Source organism: Schistocerca cancellata, chromosome 3 (assembly GCF_023864275.1).
Source record: "Schistocerca cancellata isolate TAMUIC-IGC-003103 chromosome 3, iqSchCanc2.1, whole genome shotgun sequence".
NCBI classification, from domain to species: domain Eukaryota; kingdom Metazoa; phylum Arthropoda; class Insecta; order Orthoptera; family Acrididae; genus Schistocerca; species Schistocerca cancellata.
Window position 1 is genome coordinate 103,977,215 of NC_064628.1, and position 19,256 is coordinate 103,996,470.

At 40.0% G+C, this 19,256-nt stretch overlaps 1 protein-coding gene across 1 annotated transcript in view; it reads left to right on the forward strand.

Moving 5' to 3' along the window:
• LOC126177112 (solute carrier family 22 member 7-like) overlaps positions 1-17,990 on the forward strand; it is a 224,135-nt gene extending 206,145 nt beyond the window's left edge. Inside the window, exon 9 of the mRNA XM_049924380.1 lies at positions 16,794-17,990. Coding sequence (XP_049780337.1) covers positions 16,794-16,982 — 189 coding nt within the window. The 3' untranslated portion in view covers positions 16,983-17,990. The remainder of the gene's footprint in view (positions 1-16,793) is intronic.
• Positions 17,991-19,256: the final 1,266 nt, after the last annotated feature.

The following is a 19,256-nucleotide window of genomic DNA, read 5'->3' on the forward strand; positions in this document are numbered from 1 at the left end:
GGGAGTTCTGCGTTGTCAGTAGGGAAGAAAGAACAGCAGAATTGGACTGTCGGAAGAGCCCAGTGACTTCGAAGACGGACTATTCACTGGCTGTCACCTGAATAGCAAATCCATCAGGCTCATGTTGAGTGCTGATGATGCGACTGTGAAGTGGAAACACGAAGGGACCACCACAGCTAAACCGAGATCAGACAGAATTCATCAGACCTCATGTACTGACGAACTGGGACCATTGAGCATTGCAGATTGTAATCCTCAACAGTCCAACGAAATCAGTTGAAGTAATCACTCGGGAGTTCCAAAGTGATAGAACAGTGACTATACGTAGGGAGTCAATAAGAATGGCGTACGATGGTTGATGAGGGGTTCTTAACCCATCCATTTTAGTAGTCAGTTCTGAGTGACACTTGAGGAGGTGTAAAGAGTGACGTGTAACCGCCATGTTCAGTTGTTAAAAACCTAGTCAGCTGGTCTCATAATTTTGAAATGAGAGTTAGTATGAATGTCGCGTAATAAATTTTTCGTGTGAAGCACTGTTGCGACAGAGGTCAAGGTCCATTGTGGAAACTAAGCCACTGAATATTAAAAGTAATGTGCTGACGTAATGTTCTGACAGAAATTAATAATGCGGATAATAAGATTAAAACTAAATGTAATATTGTCAATTGGGAGACTGGTCAGCCTCACAGTGCACAGCATACCATAGCAATCAAGCTTAATGATGATCTTTTGAGTTATAATTCACAAGTTGAAAGTATTTTGAACAATCACTTTCTGAATGTAGCAGCAAAAATAGGGTAAAAGGGTTAAGTTGAAGAAGCAAAAAAATATGTTAAAATGTCACTCCCCAGGACTTTAGGCCTTTAGAAATAGCACCAACATCCACCACTGAAATTAAGGGAATTATAAATATTCTGAAAAACAGGGGCTCATGTGGTGTTGATGGAGTCTCTAACAGAATTTTGAAGTGCTGTTCTAATTTAATAAGTGGAGTCCTTAGCGATATATGTAATGCTTCGCTGTCACAGGGAATTTTTCCAGCAGATTGAAATGCGCAATTGTCAAACCTCTTCATAAGAAAGAGGACAAGAGTGACTTAAATAATTATAGACCAATCTCATTGCTGACTTCATTTTCTAAATTATTCGAAAAAGTTATGTATTCAGGAGTAGTCTCACATTTAAGTGAAAATAATTTACTCAGCATGTCACAGTTCAGATTGTGGAAAGTTTACTCGACTGAGAATGCTATCTACACATTTACACATAAAATAGTATGAGCCCTAAATAACAAATTATCGCCAGTTGGTATTTTTTGTGATCTTTCCGTGGGATTTGACTGTGTAGATCATGTCACACTCTTAGAAAACCTCAGGTTTTATGGAATTGAAGGCTATACACACAGCTGGTTTGAATCGTACTTAACGAACAGAAAGCAAAAAGTTGTGCTGAATTACACAAATAATGTTGGGAGGGTGGTAAATTCTAATGAATGAGGAGTTATCACAAAGGGAGTCCCACAGGGTTCAATTTTGGGTCATCTGCTGTTCCTTATTCATGTGAATGATCTCTCACTTAACATTTAGGAAGCAGAACTAGTAGTTTTTGCTGATGACACGTTATAATAAATCCCACTCCAGGAAAAGCAGTTGAAAATAGTGTTAAGTATGTCTTTCAAAGAATTATTAAGTGGTTCTCAGAAAATGGACTCTCCCTTAATTTTGAAAAAGCCCACTGTATCCAGTTCTGTACACCAAACTGAGTCATACTGACAATTGATGTAGCATATGAACAGGGCTGAGTTAAGAGGCCAGATTTCTCCATATATTTGGGTGTTCACATTGATGAGAGCTTCAACTGGAAGAAGCATATTGCTGGGCTTCTCAAGCAATTAAGTTCAGCTTCTTTCGCTCTCCGTATAATCGCTAGTCTTGGTAATAAACAGATCAGCCTCCTAACGTACGTTGCATATTTCCACTCAATAATGTCTCATGGAATAGTTTCCTGGGGTAACTCACCACTTAGACATGAAGTATTGACTGCACAAAAGAGAGCAGTGAGAATAATTAGTGGTGTTCACCCAAGGACGTCATGTGGGTACCTGTTCAAGGAGTTAGGTATTTTAACTGCACCATCAGATTACATATATTCGCTAATGAAATTCGTTATAAATAATCCACTCAATTCGTGAGAACAGCGATGTTCATACGTACAACACTAAAGAAAAAAATGACCTTTCCTATCCGTTATTGAAGCTGTCAGTTGCTGAAAAAGGATTACATTAATTCAGCAACAAAAATCTTTGATCATTTTCCCAACAACATAAAGTGTCTGGCAGGTAGCAGATCAAGTTTTAAATCTAGCTTAAAATCATTTCTTTTGGACAACTCCTTTTATTTCATGGACGAGTTTCTGTTCTGAACTGGTAAAAAAAAGTACCTCTAAATGTAGTTGCCTGTCTAGAAGTAAAAATTTCAGTAATATTAATATTAGAACTATTCATGTGTGTACATATATATTGTAATCTGACTTGTTCCACATCATATCGATAAAATAATCGCGAAAATGATCTACGGACCATGACATAACCAAACTAAACTAAATTAAGCAATACTTACGACGGACTACACAAAATAAGACACGTACACTCGCGTGTGAGTCGTTCAAAATAAGAATTAATACTGTAAGGGAAATGGTTCATGAGTATAGTTACGGGGGTACACATTCAGCTGCATGAGAACGTACGATCGAAATAGAGGCACGTACATTCTAAGTACTATCATTCCCCCTGGCCTGCGAAAAAGAATTGTGGTTAAAATGCATTTATTCATCTGAGAAAGAAAATAATCGGGCTTCGTAATTAAATCAAAAGAAAGACTGCAGGTTCTGAATGTCGCGGCAAATATGACCTAGATATTGAAATTGACGCTGGCGGCCACAAAGGGAAAGAGATGAACACGTTCACGTACCTCTATTGTCGAGCAGCGCCCTAGTGAAGATCGTCGCCTCCATCTAAATTCTCCATACAAAATTAAATCAATAAAAATCTTCCAAAATTACAGGAGCTGGGGTCCATGGTATCGTAAATGCGAAAATCTTATTGTCTGAGAAGTTGCTTTCATTATTTAGCACAATTTCACTTGGAATTACAGAGCACTTCGTTTATACTTCTTATCACCAGGACATGAGAACAGCGAAAGGAAACTATTATAAAAACTAATAAACGAAGAGCGTAAATCTTCTTTTGTCCGTCAGCGTTGAACACTTTTCAAATGAATCTTCGGTATGAGAGTCGAATAATTATCTAGACATTTATCAATAAGAAAAAATTATTAAGTTTCTTCATGTTGCCTCCTAGGTCGAATTGTCCGAAGAAATGTCAAATTCCGGGTAATGAGCCCGACCACTACACACTTGTAGTTCTTTCACTCCTTTACACACGTACTTCAATTGCACTGATCGTGTCTTTTAAGGGATTTCTCTTCACCACTTTGCTTATATAGTTCTGGTGCCGGCTGTGGCACTTATCTATCGTCTACATCTACATCCATACTCCACAAGCCACCTGATGGTGTGTGGCCGAGGGTACCTTGAATACCTCTATCGGTTCTCCCTTCTATTCTAGTCTCGTTCGTGGAAAGAAAGACTCTCAGTATGCCTCTGTGTGGGCTCTAATCCCTCTGATTTTATCCTCGTGGTCTCTTCGCGAGATGTACGGAGGAGGGAGCGATATACACTAATCGTACCGGGGACCGGAATGCCTTCCCGCCTGGAAAGCAGTATGTTAGAATGCACGGCTAACCGGGCGGGCTTGTGCTCATACTTAGAAGTGAACGGTATGCGGCGACGGTGGACCGAACAACGTGGTGGTGTGTTATGGGCTGGAGCGATCTTCAGGACAGTGATCATTCAAGGCCCCTCCAGCCATCCAGATTTACCTTCTCCGTGATTTCCTTAAATCGCTTATGGCAAGAACCTTCTGAAGCCTGAAATGAATATTGGTAAACAATTTTGTGGCTTTCACAATTTTGTGGCTTTCCAATGTTTACCGGTTTTCTGACAATTATTCGGAGCTGCTTTCGGGTTGTACAATGGGCACTCATAAGTTGTACATGTGATGTCAAAAAATTGAACAACAGTGTACAGCAGTGCTGTCCACCTTTCTTATGTTTTAGATTAGATTACATTTACTTTCATTCCAATTGGTCCGTAGTGAGGAGGTACTTCAGGATGTGGAACATGTCAGAAAAACAACAATACATGACAAATATTTACAACTAAAACAAATAAGCTAATGTACCATTCCACAGGTCCCAAGTGGAATGATCGTCATTTTTTAATGAACACTAAGAGTCATTTTACAAATACTAATGCACTGAATTTAAAATAAAAAAGATTTTTATTTATTTATAAGGTAATAAACAAGTAATACAACTACTGTAATACTTATTTACAATGAACACATTACTGCACTGAAATGGTGCAGAAGTTAGATTATACTTACACACACACACACACACACACACACACACACACACACACACACACACAAACAAACATGCAAATTTTCAATGAACACATTACTGCACTGAAATTGTGCAGAAGTTATGTTGTACTTATATACAAATCAGTTGGTTTTACTAAGAAATTCATCAATGGAGTAGAAGGAGTTGGCCACCAATAAATCCTTTAGGCTTCTCTTAAACTGAATTTCATTGGTTGTTAAGCTTTTTATGGCTGGTGGCAAGTTATTGAAAATGTGTGTTCCTGAATCATGCACACCTTTTTGTACAAGACTAAGTGACTTTAAATCCTTGTGAAGATTATTCTTATTTCTAGTATTGATTCCATGAATTGAGCTGTTGGTTTGAAAAAGTGATATATTTTTAATGACAAATTTCATTAAGGAATAAATACATTGGGAAGCAGTAGTTAGTATCCCTAGTTCCCTAAACAGGCTTCTGCAGGATGTTCTTGAGTTCACACCACATATAACTCTTACTGCACGTTTTTGTGCCCAGAAAACTTTAGCTTGGCTTGATGAATTACCCCAAAAAATAATCCCATGTGACATTATGGAATGAAAGTAAGCATAGTATGCCAGCTTTTTCATTTTTATATCCCCTATGTCTGACAAAATTCGCATTGCAAACAGAGATTTGTTAAGACGCTTCAGCAGTTCTGTGGTGTGCTCCTCCCAGTTGAATTTATTATCAAGTTGTGGTGCTACAGAAGAATGCTGAAGATTAGATGGGTAGATCACATAACTAATGAGGAAGTATTGAATAGGATTGGGGAGAAGAGAAGTTTGTGGCACAACTTGACCAGAAGAAGGGATCGGTTGGTAGGACATGTTCTGAGGCATCAAGGGATCACCAATTTAATATTGGAGGGCAGCGTGGAGGGTAAAAATCGTAGGGGGAGACCAAGAGATGAATACACTAAGCAGATTCAGAAGGATGTAGGTTGCAGTAGGTACTGGGAGATGAAGAAGCTTGCACAGGATAGAGTAGCATGGAGAGCTGCATCAAACCAGTCTCAGGACTGAAGACCACAACAACAACAACAATCCCAAGAATTTAACACTGTTTATTGTTTTGGCACATTTTACTTATGCCTAAGGTGATGCTTTTGCTGCCGTCAACATAGTCGCTGTTTTAGCATTTCTACTGCAATTGATACTAACACAAACGTATAGTACTATAATAGTATTTCAAAGAATTATAATTAAAATAGCTTGGATTTACAACTTACATAATTAACGTGAAATTTAGTACTACATAATCGCTGTAAGTTCAGAAACATCTGATGTCTACCTGCTACGAGCTGTTCTTAATGCATCATCTAAATGTGAGTCTGTCAGGCTGGATTGATATTCTCTTGACGCTGGTCATAAATGAAAATGTGGCGTCACAGAAGGCAGTGCGGCTATATGCAGGACGACAAAAGCAACAAAAGGATGTCAACACTTGACAGTGGTCGAGGAGTACTGGACCGAAAGCTCGTGGATTTTAAACCGCTCGCTGCTGCTGGAAGCTCGAAAGAATTTTATCGTTCATTGGGTGTAGTTTCTCTACACGAGTTACAAGAAATTCTGGCGAGGAATCATCTTTAGCATAAGCAGCAAGAAATCCATTATTCATTCGAGTCATTGAGGGCAACCCATCTGTTGTTACAACAACAAGTTTAGGCAGGAGACTTGCTACCTTTCTCAACTTTCAGGAATGTATGAAATATGTCTCACGCTCATGAAGTGGCAACACTTTTACAAACTCCTTCTAAACATAAAATTATGAAAGACCATCCTAAAAAACAAACGACTCCCCTATATCGGAAATATCTGTGCTTCCATCAGACAGAAGTGAATAATATACTCTTTCAGGTCCTGATATAGCTCAGATTCTAAATTTTTAGAAATCTGTTCTGAGCGCAAATTTATCTTTGTGACTGTCTAACAGAGATTCCGTGATACTGATCATTGCATCTTTAACTACTTATAACTGAAAGGCTTTTTTTCTTTTCGCTAAAACACAACAGACTTCGTAAGAAGCCAATTTAGATGTCAAGTCTCTGACTTTATATTTTCGTAACTCAGAATTAACAGGGAAGTGAGCGCTGAAGTCTGCGTGATTTAACGAAAGCGACATTCTACATTACTTTTCTTGGGAACAAACACACAACCTTAGCACAATAAATACATGGGTTTTGCTCTTAATTCGAGAAAACAATATTGCTCCTCCTAATCGCTGTTAAAATTGTAGGTTCTTCGTCTTTAACCCATACTTTATTAAGAATTAGCTATCACAAACTCACAAGCTCTCAATTTATACCGGGTAGTGGCAAAAACATTGTACAGGAAGATGCTATCGGTAGAAACAACAATATAAAAAAAGAACGTATTGTTTGTTGCATGGTTTTGTTGGCACTAAAGTGACTGTCTTCTATTCCAAAACTGCGGTCTAAAGTCTAATGTTTGTTCAGAGTAGTAACGAGTACAGATTTGTGTAACAAAATGTGTTGTTCTGAAATTTGTTTTAATAACAGAAAATGTCGGTGTTTAAATTTGTTTATGAAGGGTGCCAGGAGAACATATCACGGGCACCATGGCTCATGGAGCTGCTGGGTTGGACAATCCTGCTGTAAGCCTTTATGCTTCGCTTGGGGCATATTTCAGAGTACTTGACGGCCCAACACAAACGTTTTGTCTGTACAGACAGTGTTGAGGATCAGTAGACAAAAAACAAGACCGTCGTACAATATGCATTAGATAAGTATGTGCAAATCGAGATCGTAAGAGATGGAAAAGAGCCACCGTGGTACGACAACCGAGTTAGAAAACTGCTGCGGAAGCAAAGGGAACTTCACAGCAAACATAAACATAGCCAAAGCCTTGCATACAAACAAAAATTACACAAAGCGAAATGTAGTGTGAGGAGGGCTATGCGTGAGGCGTTCAACGAATTCGAAAGTAAAGTTGTATGTACTGACTTGGCAGAAAATCCTTAGAAATTTTGGTCTTACGTCAAAGCGGTAGATGGATCAAAACAAAATGTCCAGACACTCTGTGACCAAAATGGTACTGAAACAGAGGATGACAGACTAAAGGCCGAAATACTAAATGTCTTTTTCCAAAGCTGTTTCACAGAGGAAGACTGCACTGTAGTTCCTTCTGTAGTTTCTCGCACAGATGACAAAATGGTAGATATCGAAATAGATGACAGAGGGATAGAAAAACAACTAAAATCGCTCAAAAGAGGGAAGGCCGCTGTACCTGATGGGATAACAGTTCGATTTTACACAGAGTACGAGAAGGAACTTGCCCCCCTCTTGCAGCGGTGTACTGTAGGTCTCTAGAAGAGCGTAGCGTTCCAAAGGATTGAAAAAGGGCACAGGTCACACCCGTTTTCAAGAAGGGTCGTCGAACAGATGTGCAGAACTATAGACCTATACCTCTAACGTCGATCAGTTGTAGAATTTTGGAACACGTATTATGTTCGAGTATAATGACTTTTCTGAAGACTAGAAATCTACTCCGTAGGAATCAGCATGGGTTTCGAAAAAGACGATCGTGTGAAACCCAGCTCACGCTATTCGTCCACGACACTCAGACGGCCGTAGACACGGGTTCCCAGGTAGATGCCGTGTTGCTTGACTTCCGCAAGGCGTTCAGTACAATTCCCCACAGTAGTTTAATGAACAAAGTAAGAGCATATGGACTATCAGACCAATTCTGTGATTGGTTTGAAGAGGTCCTAGATAACAGAACGCAGCATGTAATTCTCAATGGAGAGAAGTCTTCCGAAGTAAGAGTGATTTCAGGTGTGCCGCAGGGGTGTGTCGTAGGACCATTGCTATTCACAATCTAAATGGTTCAAATGGCTCTGAGCACTATGGGACTCAACTGCTGTGGTCATAAGTCCCCTAGAACTTAGAACTACTTAAACCTAACTAACCTAAGGACAGCACACAACACCCAGCCATCATGAGGCAGAAAAAATCCCTGACCCCGCCGGGAATCGAACTCGGGAACCCGGGCGTGTGAAGCGAGAACGCTACCGCACGACCACGAGATGCGGGCAATATTCACAATCTATATAAATGATCTTGTGGATAACATCGGAAGTTCACTGAGACTTTTTGCAGATGATGCTGTAGTATATCGAGAGGTTGTAACAATGGAAAATTGTACTGAAATGCAGGAGGATGTGCAACGAATTGACGCATGGTGCAGGGAGTGGCAATTGAATCTCAATGAAGACGAGTGTAATATGCTGCGAAAACATAGAAAGAAAGAAAGATCCTTTATCATTTAGCTACAATATAACAGATCAGCAACTGGAAACAATTAATTCCAAAAATTATCTGGGAGTAGGCATTAGGAGTGATTTAAAATGGAATGGAAATATAAAATTAATCGTCGGTAAAGCAGATGCCAGACTGAGATTCATGGGAAGAATCCTAAGGAAATGTAATCCGAAACAAAGGAAGTAGGTTACAGTACACTTATTCGCCCACTGCTTGAATACTGCTCACCAGTGTGGGATCCGTACCAGAGAGGGTTGATAGAAGAGATAGAGAAGATCCAACGGAGAGCAGCGCGCTTCGTTACAGGATCATTTAGTAATCGCGAAAGCGTTACGGAGATGATAGATAAACTCCAGTGGAAGACTCTTTAAGAGAGACGCTTAGTAGCTCGGTACGGGCTTTTATTGAAGTTTCGAGAACATACCTTCACCGAGGAGTGAAGCAGTATATTGCTCCCTCTTGCGTATAACTCGCGAAGAGACCATGAGGATAAAATCAGAGAGATTAGAGCCCACACAGAGGCATACCGACAATCTTTCTTTCCACGAACAATAAGAGACTGGAATAGAGGGGAGAACCGATATAGGTACTCAAGGTACCCTCCGCCACACACCGTCAGGTAGCTTGCGGAGTGTGGATGTAGATGTAGATGTAGATTCCTAACCTTTCTTAGTGGAATCAAACATTACCTAGTACCACCATCCCCAAGGCCTACCATCTGTTGCCCCCTCCCCCTTCCCCACACCCAACCTTACCACCAACTTTAGCACCTAACTAAAGTGTAGAATGAAAGACTTTTCTGGGAACACTTTTATTTTTAAAATGATAAAAGATGAATTGTATTTAGTTTGTGTATGTGTGTTTGTGTGTGCATGTGTGAGGAATTCGTGGTGCAGTACAAATCCTTCTCAGAAAAGGAAAACTAACTGTCCACAGTGAGTGTAGACACTTGTTACAAAGCATGCTTCCCCTCCATTACCGCTTTCCATTGCGGCACTTGTTTGACCTGCACGCTGCAACTCCATTTAAAATCAAACAAGTTCAGATGTGTGCACCATACTTACTGTTCGTAAATCACTTCATTGCTATGTTCCTTACTTCTGAACTGGCAGATTTGGACGACTTCAGGCTGTTAATGCTTTGTATCTAACCACTCTTATAAAAAAATAATAATAAAACCGTGCACAACACTATAGTGCACAACTTATAGTTACTGGCTTGTTATGTTGTCAATTAATTCATTTATCTGTTTCAAAGCGAGTTATGAAGCAGTTTCTGGATCACCGCAGTTTCTACCTATAAATTGGAGAAGACATTTTCTTCAAATATTTATCTTTGGTTACGTATATGTCTCTCTTTTATCATCAGTGATGTACAGGACAAAGCACAACATACGTGTGTAGTGGGTAGACCACATGAGGAACCTGTATCCTCCACCACATTGGTACTACTAATTGAAAAATAGTGATTCTTGATGACTTATATAATCAATATTAGATTCCTACAAAGTTGTGATAATAGTAATGATCTTTTGAAAGTAATTTAGTTTCGTGGCTGAAAAAGAATCAAATGGTTTACTTTTTATCCCTCAGAAAATTTCATTTTAGCCCTCAGAGAGCTATTACTTCCAGGCTGAGAACCGCTGGTATAGGAGCTTCTGTGTTCTCGCTATACTTTTGATGTCAGTGAACCATTCCCTCATGTTATGTTGATAATATTTGGCAACATGGCGATCGCTTGAGACCGAAACTAGTAGAAAACAGTAAAAATTCTTAAAATAACAACTTCTGGTGGTTTTAAGATGTCTTTTCTGGTTCTTTTCTGTGGCGCACTGTGTCTTAGAAAATATGGTCTGCAGAATAAAAATGATTCATTGTTTCATTCTCCTCTCCCCATATGATGGGGAATGGGCTGCCAGCGGTACGAATAGAAGAAAAGTCTAAAATATGCATAAGATCGAAACTATATACCGTAATTAAATAGCAAAACATTTTTTTTTACTTCTATATCGATACCCCACAATCCGCATTACGGTGCTTGGCGGAGGATATCCTGTGCCACTACTGGTCGCTTCCTTTCCTCTTCCACTCCCAAATAGAACGAGAGGAAAAAAGAGTAGCTGTATGCCTCCGTATAAACCCTATTTATCGTATCTTATCTTTGTGGCCCTCACGCACAACGTATGTTGCAGGCAACGGAATTATTCTGCAATCAGGTTCAAATGCTGGTCCTCTAAATTTCCTCAGTAGTTTCCCTCGATAAGAACGTTGCCTTCCCTGCAGGGATTCCCTTTTGAGTTCCCGAAGCATCTCCGTAACACTTGCGCGTTGTTCGATGCTATAGGTAACAAACAAGCCTAGCAACTCGCCTCTGAATTGCTTGGACACCTTCCTTTAAGCCGACCTGTTATGGATCTCAAACATTCGAGCAGTACTCAAGAATAGGTTGCACTATCATCCTATATGCAGTCTCCTTTACAAATGAACGATACTTTCCTAGAATTAGCCCAATAAACCGAAGTAGACCATTCACCTTCCCTTCCACAATCCCCAAGTACTCATTCGACTTCATATCGCTTTGCAACGCTGTTGTTGTTGTTGTGGTCTTCAGTCCTGAGACTGGTTTGATGCAGCTCTCCATGCTACTCTATCCTGTGCAAGCTTCTTCATCTCCCAGTACCTACTGCAGCCTTACGCTCAGATATTTAAGCGAAGTAACAGTCTCAAGCAGGACACTTCTAATTCTGTATCCGAACATTACATTTTTATTTCTACTCATCCGCATTAACTTATTTTTCTTCATTTAGAGCCAATTGCCATTCATGATACCAAGCAGAAATTTTGCCAAAATCATCTCATATCCTCCTATAGTCACTCAAATTCGACACCTTACCGTACACCACAGCATCATCAGCAAACAACCGCTGATTGCTGCCCACCTTGTCCACCATAGCATTTATGAGTCTCAGGAATTCTGAGACCATGCCAAAACCTCAACAGTAGTTCTCATTCTAGGCTGGACATACAAAGAGAAGCGAATAGGGGTCTTCATATTATATATGTAGATACAGAAGATTTAATAAAATATGTTATATTTACTTATAATTTATTTACTTAAACATTTACTTTATTTACTTATAATTATTTACTTATATTTATTTACTTATAATTTATTTACTTATAAAACATAAGTACAACTTACATTTTATGTTTGCATGCAGTAGTGTTCGTGTATTATGCTTCTGATGGATGACGAATGGAATTTATGTTATAATTCCGAAAAGGAAATTTTTCATCATCATCATCATCATTTAAGACTGATTATGCCTTTCAGCGTTCAGTCTGGAGCATAGCCCCCTTATAAAATTCCTCCATGATCCCCTATTCAGTGCTAACATTGGTGCCTCTTCTGATTTTAAACCTATTACTTCAAAATCATTCTTTACCGAATCCAGGTACCTTCTCCTTGGTCTGCCCCGACTCATCCTACCCTCTACTGCTGAACCCATGAGTCTCTTGCGTAACCTTGCTTCTCCCATGCGTGTAACATGACCCCACCATCTAAGCCTGTTCGCCCTGACTGCTACATCTATAGAGTTCATTCCCAGTTTTTCTTTGATTTCCTCATTGTGGACACCCTCCTGCCATTGTTCCCATATACTAGTACCTGCAATCATCCTAGCTACTTTCATATCCGTAACCTCAACCTTGTTGATAAGGTAACCTGAATCCACCCAGCTTTCGCTCCCATACAACAAAGTTGGTCGAAAGATTGAACGGTGGACAGATAACTTAGTCTTGGTACTGACTTTCTTCTTGCAGAAGAGAGTAGATCGTAGCTGAGCGCTCGCTACATCAGCTTTGCTACACCTCGCTTTCAGTTCTTTCATTATGTTGCCATCCTGTGAGAATATGCATCCTAAGTACTTGAAACCGTCCACCTGTTCTAACTTTGTTCCTCCTATTTGGCACTCAATCCGTTTATATTTCTTTCCCACTGACATTACTTTCGTTTTGGAGATGCTAATCTTCATACCATAGTCCTTACATTTCTGATCTAGCTCTGAAATATTACTTTGCAAACTTTCAATCGAATCTGCCATCACAACTAAGTCATCCACATATGCAAGACTGCTTATTTTGTGTTCACACATCTTAATCTCACCCAGCCAGTCTATTGTTTTCAACATATGATCCATAAATAATATGAACAACAGTGGAGACAGGTTGCAGCCTTGTCTTGCCCCTGAAACTGCTCTGAACCATGAACTCAATTTACCGTCAACTCTAACTGCTGCCTGACTATCGATGTAAAGACCTTTAATTGCTTGCAAATGTTTGCCTCTTATTCCATAATCTCGTAGAACAGACAATAACTTCCTCCTAGGAACCCGGTCATATGCCTTTTCTAGATCTATAAAGCATAGATACAGTTCCCTGTTCCACTCATAACACTTCTCCATTATTTGCCGTAAGCTAAAGATCTGGTCCTGACAACCTCTAAGAGGCCTAAACCCACACTGATTTTCATCCAATTGGTCCTCAACTAATACTCGCACTTTCCTTTCGGCAATACCTGAGAAGATTTTACCCACAACGCTGATTAAAGAGATACCTCTGTAGTTGTTACAATCTTTTCTGTTTTCATGTTTAAAGATTGGTGTGATTACTGCTTTTGTCCAGTCTGATGGAACTGTCCCGACTCCCAAGGAAATTTTTATGTAATATAATTACACTTCAATAATTTTGAGATTTTTTTACTTTACTTGTACTGTGAAATCGTGATTCTTGCCAAATTTCGTGATTCAACAGTAACAAGAAGTACTTTACAGGCTTTGATGAATGAATTTGCCAGTATCAAAACATGTGACATGCATAGCCGAATCTTTTGACTGCATTGACTTAGAAGCTTAAATCATTTACGGATCCAAGAAACCATAGATCTTACAATTAGTCAGTGAAATAAATTTGACTATGATACACCAACCTGTTCAGGAGAAAGAGGGGTCCTAACAGACGGACAAAATGGTTCAAATGGCTCTGAGCGCTATGGGACTTAACTTCTGAGGTCATCAGTCACCTTGAACTTAGAACTACTTAAACCTAACTAACCTAAGTACATCACACTCATCCATGCCCGAGGCAGGATTCGAACCTGCGGCTGTAGCGGTCGCTCGGTTCCAGACTGTAGCGCGTAGAACCGCTCGGCCACCTCGGCCGGCAACAGACGGACAGATGGTTAAAAAACGACAAAAATCTTTGTTCGAGTTAGATGATTCCACATTAACAATTTTCTGATACTTTTTTTCATTGCTTGTACTGCGAAACCTTGCTTCTTACCAAATTTCGCTATTCTAGGTCAACAGGCCAATGGGAAATCCCTATACGTTCTGAAGGGGGAGTTTTCGAGTATCAAAATACGTAATATATATGGCCTTAACTTTTGATTGCATTTTCTAAGAAGCTTTAAATTTTCACTCCACGAGGGGATTGCAGACTATAATACGTGACGTAAATTTGAACTTGATATTTCTACTTGTTCCTGAGAAAAAGTGTTGTAGACATTCGGACAGATAGACAGACAGACATACAGAAAGACAGACGACAAAGCAAGGCTATAAGACTACCGTGTTTACAGGTTGAGGCACGAAACCCTAAAAATAAAACAAATATTTAAAAGACGTTGCTGACGGATAAAGACGTTAAAAAGTAACCTGCACCGTCACTAAAAAGCTGGAGAACTTGAGCCAGGAAAAAATTGTAGGGTATGGCTGTAAGCATAAATGTTCGTTTGATAGTATCTGTAGAGAGGAAAGTAGGTATTGAAGTGGACGCAGTGGACAAGGGATCGCAAACAAGGAGTATCAAGCGTGGGTATGGCTGTAATATGAAGTGGAGAAGGGACAGGGAAAGATAGAGAGGGAAGGGAAAAGGCAGGTCATCCATATGATACATAGATATGCAAGAGTAATAGCTGTTAGGACGGATAGACGGATAAATATGGAGGCAGATTTCGATTTCTGAGGGAGAGGAGATGGTCGGAAATTTGGTTGGGAACGGATGTGGGGGGGGGGGGGGGGGGGGGGGGGGGCTATGTAGTCTTGAAATTCAGGGTGATTCATATAAATCTGAACTACTTCCTCGGAAAGCTCGTAAATACGGGGAAGTTGTTTTAATTATCTCAGTAGCGCTGAGAGAACCAGATGTACTGCCCGTTGTTGCCAAGTTGACTGTTGTTCCTGCGCGTGTAGACCTTTGTCCGCTATAACGTCGCGCTTTCTCGGCTCGTGTTAGTTAGTTCGTAGCCTCTTTGGTCACGGTTTGTGGAGTCTGTGAGTGTACAGTTCGGCTCGCGCGACAACAACGAGCAAATTAGCGATTCGTTCGCAGTCTTTAACTGGCAGGAACATGGAGTACACACTTCGAGAGCGAGTTGTTATTGTGAAAACACACTGGAAGACAAACTCGTTGATTACGACATGACGGACATTCCAGAGAAAATTCAAATTTCGCGATGTTCCAGAAAACTAACAATTTTATCAGGTGTAAAAAAGCTGTTGGGAACCGATGAGCTAAACAGCTACAGTTGTAAATATAGACCACCATTTAGCGCAGAATTTATTGATAATGTGCAGAGAAGTTCTCTCCAAGGAACCAGGAGACAAACATTTCATATGGCGCATGTCAGAGAACTCCGATGAAACCGGCGTTGCGACCACACAGAGGTGCACGTGATGCAACGATACAAGAAACACATCACCAGAAAGGAATGCGTTACTGTCGATGGTATCAGGTGTTTCTAATTCAACAGCCTCCCCATAACTTAGTTTACAGATGAGGCATGGTTGCATCTTCCAGGTTACACCAACACACGAAGCAGTAGACGCTGGGCTGGTGTTAACCCCCACATCATCCACGAAACAGCACTGCATGATGAAAAGGTTGGAGTGTGGCGCACAGTGTCAGCTTCCAGAATTGTTGGCCCCGATTTCCTTGATATGACTGAAGACTCTACAGTTTATAGGACATCTTCAATACATTTGTAGAGCAGCTGGATGACGTCGAAACAAAAAAGTTTTTTACAACAAGACAGAGCAACATGGCACATGTCTAGCGCTTCCATGCAACTTCTAACATGTTTCTATGGCGATCGATGATCTCAAAACATTTGAGCCCCTACCCGATCACCTGACCAACCCCCTTCCGCCTCCCCCCCCCTCCCCCTCGTCAGGCTGGGGATATCTTAAAAGCGGAATTTACAACAAAAACAGACCACGCACAACTGCAGAAGTTCGTGAGGTCATCAGTCACGAAATAAACAATAGTGGCGAGGATACACGTCGCAGAACGCCGCGGAATATGGTGAAACGAATACAGTTGTGCATCGATGTTGGTGAAGCGCACTTCCAGCATTTGCTGTGACGACTTTGTATGTCTGCATGTATGTATGTAATCTCCAAGTTGTATATTGTCTCCCAAAATTGTAAATGTGTCCCATTATTGGTTCAAATGTTATAACTCAATAAAGTAGTTCAGGTTTGTATGGACCGCATTGAATGTCAGTGTAAGGATACACCAGCTTTGCAAATTAGAGAGGAGATAATAAAAATGTTCAAGTTGAGTTTGAAGATAGTGTAGGATGTGCTTAGGTGCACATTGTGTAGCAGGAGAGGTGGGAATTTGATAACTGATAAGGGGGTAAAGGGTTTATATGAGGAAAACTAAGTAGATGTTGAAAGGGAGAACAGGGTGCATGACGCTCAAAGATTTAGAGGCAGTAATAGAACGTTGCTGGAGAATACACCCCTGCAACACTGGCATAGCAGACTATAGGTCACATCATTAATAGGTTTTGTAATCTCATTCTGGTGCCTGCTTTCTGTTGGATGGTTGGCAACGAGGTTTTAGAGTCGTACTAATTCACGTGGAAACATATCTGTGGTTGGTGTCTTTCATTCTCACTACTTACAAATACGTTTTCCTTTCACAGGACGACAAGCGACTTCCGTTCGCCATCCTCTGTGCCCTCGAGTTGATGGTAGCGTTTTCTGTGTCGTTCCTGCCAGAATCTGCGTTGCAGCGATTGCCAGAGACGTTAAGGGATGGTGCCGAATTTGGCAGAGGGCAACCCTACTGGAGCTGGAAACCAAAACCACCTCTTCAGTACGCCACAGAATAAAGGAGTTCCAGAAGTTTCTTATAGTGTAGTTCTACACTGGTCATAGCGTAGCAGCTGACATGTTAATGCGACGCTAGCAGCCTACGACTTCTGTTTGCTGACGTCTTGCATGACTTGCTCGGCCTGCTATGAGTGGTTAACAGTGCAGTTCGAACTTTATTTCAAATCTGTAAACAGTAGCACGAAAACTAAGGCTGACCAGGATTAGATTATAAATTTACTTTCTGGTGCAACTAGAGACTCCTCAGAATCAGTTTTTACAAGACACAGGCAATAATTACTGGACGAACTACTTGCAGGATCTATCTCCACGTCCATCTCCATGGTTTCTGTCTAACCATTTATGACCGCCCTATCCAATAAACGCTACACCAAACTAAACCAGCATAGAAACCGCACCTACTGGCTATCCAAAGAAAACAAAATTTCACAATAGACTAAAACTACAGGCTGCACAACTAACAGCCTTAATCTGAGGACTAATCCTGTTATTCCAACGTCACCTGGATTTATACCCCCTTACACCCACACCTTTAATTTTAACACTCCCCCTAAAATGATACTATGCAACTCTCCTTGCTCTCTGTATCCACCTACTACCTCTTCCCCCCCTCCCCCACCTGTTACACCTACAAGCGCTCCACATCCAATTCCAAAAAAAATTTAATCACTTCCCACAACCTGCCCACGAAATCCCATCCAGAGATCTACCCATCGTTCCATCTTTAACAGAATTCTCTTCTTGCTTCCATGTGTGTGTGTTACAGTTCGCAACCCCAAACCACTTTTTTGGGTCCTTCTCCTCAACTCTTCACTCCTATATTCTTCCGAAAACGCATTTAAGCAGGTGAAATGTTAAATAGAATTATTATTGAGAGTGATGTAATTATATATGGATATAAACGCCACCTACTCTTTGCATACATTTAGTAAAATGAAGACCGCCATTTAAAGGATTTAAAAAAAATTAAAAACCAGCAAATATCAGTATTTAAATTACAGTCTGAAATGTACAATAGCTTGTTTTAATAAGACAAAAATATTTGGTGTTTTTAAAATTTTGTAAAGCGTTAATACATTTTGTGACTGCTGTTACTCAAGTGCAGCAATGTAACACATAGACCTAGTGCTACAATTCCGTCAATGCTTTTAATAAACATAGTAATCTTCTCATTATTTTTATCCTTACATTTTTACACACTTTTATACATTCTCGATGTTGTGGCTGATATAAACTTTTTGAATAAACATACAAGTGAGTTCTCTTACTCCAGTTCAACCATGCTGGAGCTAGAATATAAGTATCAGTCATTAATGTTGTTTTTCCTCAACTTTGTAGCAGTTACATCATATGGAACAGAATTAGGTAAAAGCCTTCCATGCATATTTTCTGGTTTCACTCTGGAATTCTTATTTTTAGTTTTTTTCATATAATTAAATAAAATTTTATTAACAACACATGAGTCACTATTTCAGTTGAGTGGTAAGTTATCCGTTCTAAAAAAAAGATTGACTGTACATGCGTGAGAAAAATTTAATAATTTGCTCTAGTTGGTTTTTATACATTACTAACTCCATATATCACACAAATTATATAATGGTAAGACAGAGATTTGGGAACCTTGAATTAAATTTTAAGACATTTCCAAGGGCAGATGTGGACTCTGACCACAATCTATTGGTTATGAGCTGTAGATTAAAACTGAAGAAACTGCAAAAAGGTGGGAATTTAAGGAGATGGGACGCAGATAAACTGAAAGAACCAAAGGTTGTACAGAGATTCAGGGAGAGCATAAGGAAACAATTGACAGGAATGGGGGAAAGAAATACAGTAGAAGAAGAAGGGGTAGCTTTGAGGGATGAAATAGTGAAGTCAGCAGAGGATCAAATAGGTACAAAGACGAGGGCTAGTAGAAACCCTGGGGTAGCAGAAGAAATTTCGAATTTAATTGATGAAAGGAGAAAATATAAAAATGCAGTAAATCAAGCAGGCAAAAAGGAATACAAACGTCTCAAAAATGAGATCGACAGGAAGTGCAAAATGGCTAAGCAGGGAGGGATAGAGGACAAATGTAAAGATGTAGAGGCTTATCTCACTAAGGGTAAGATAGATACTGCCTACAGAAAAAATAAAGAGACATTTGGAGAAAAGACAACCACTTGTATGAATATAAAGAGCTCACATGGAAACCCAGTTCTAAGCAAAGAAGGGAAAACAGAAAGGTGGAAAGGAGTATATAGAGGGTCTATACAAGGGCAATGTACTTGAGGACA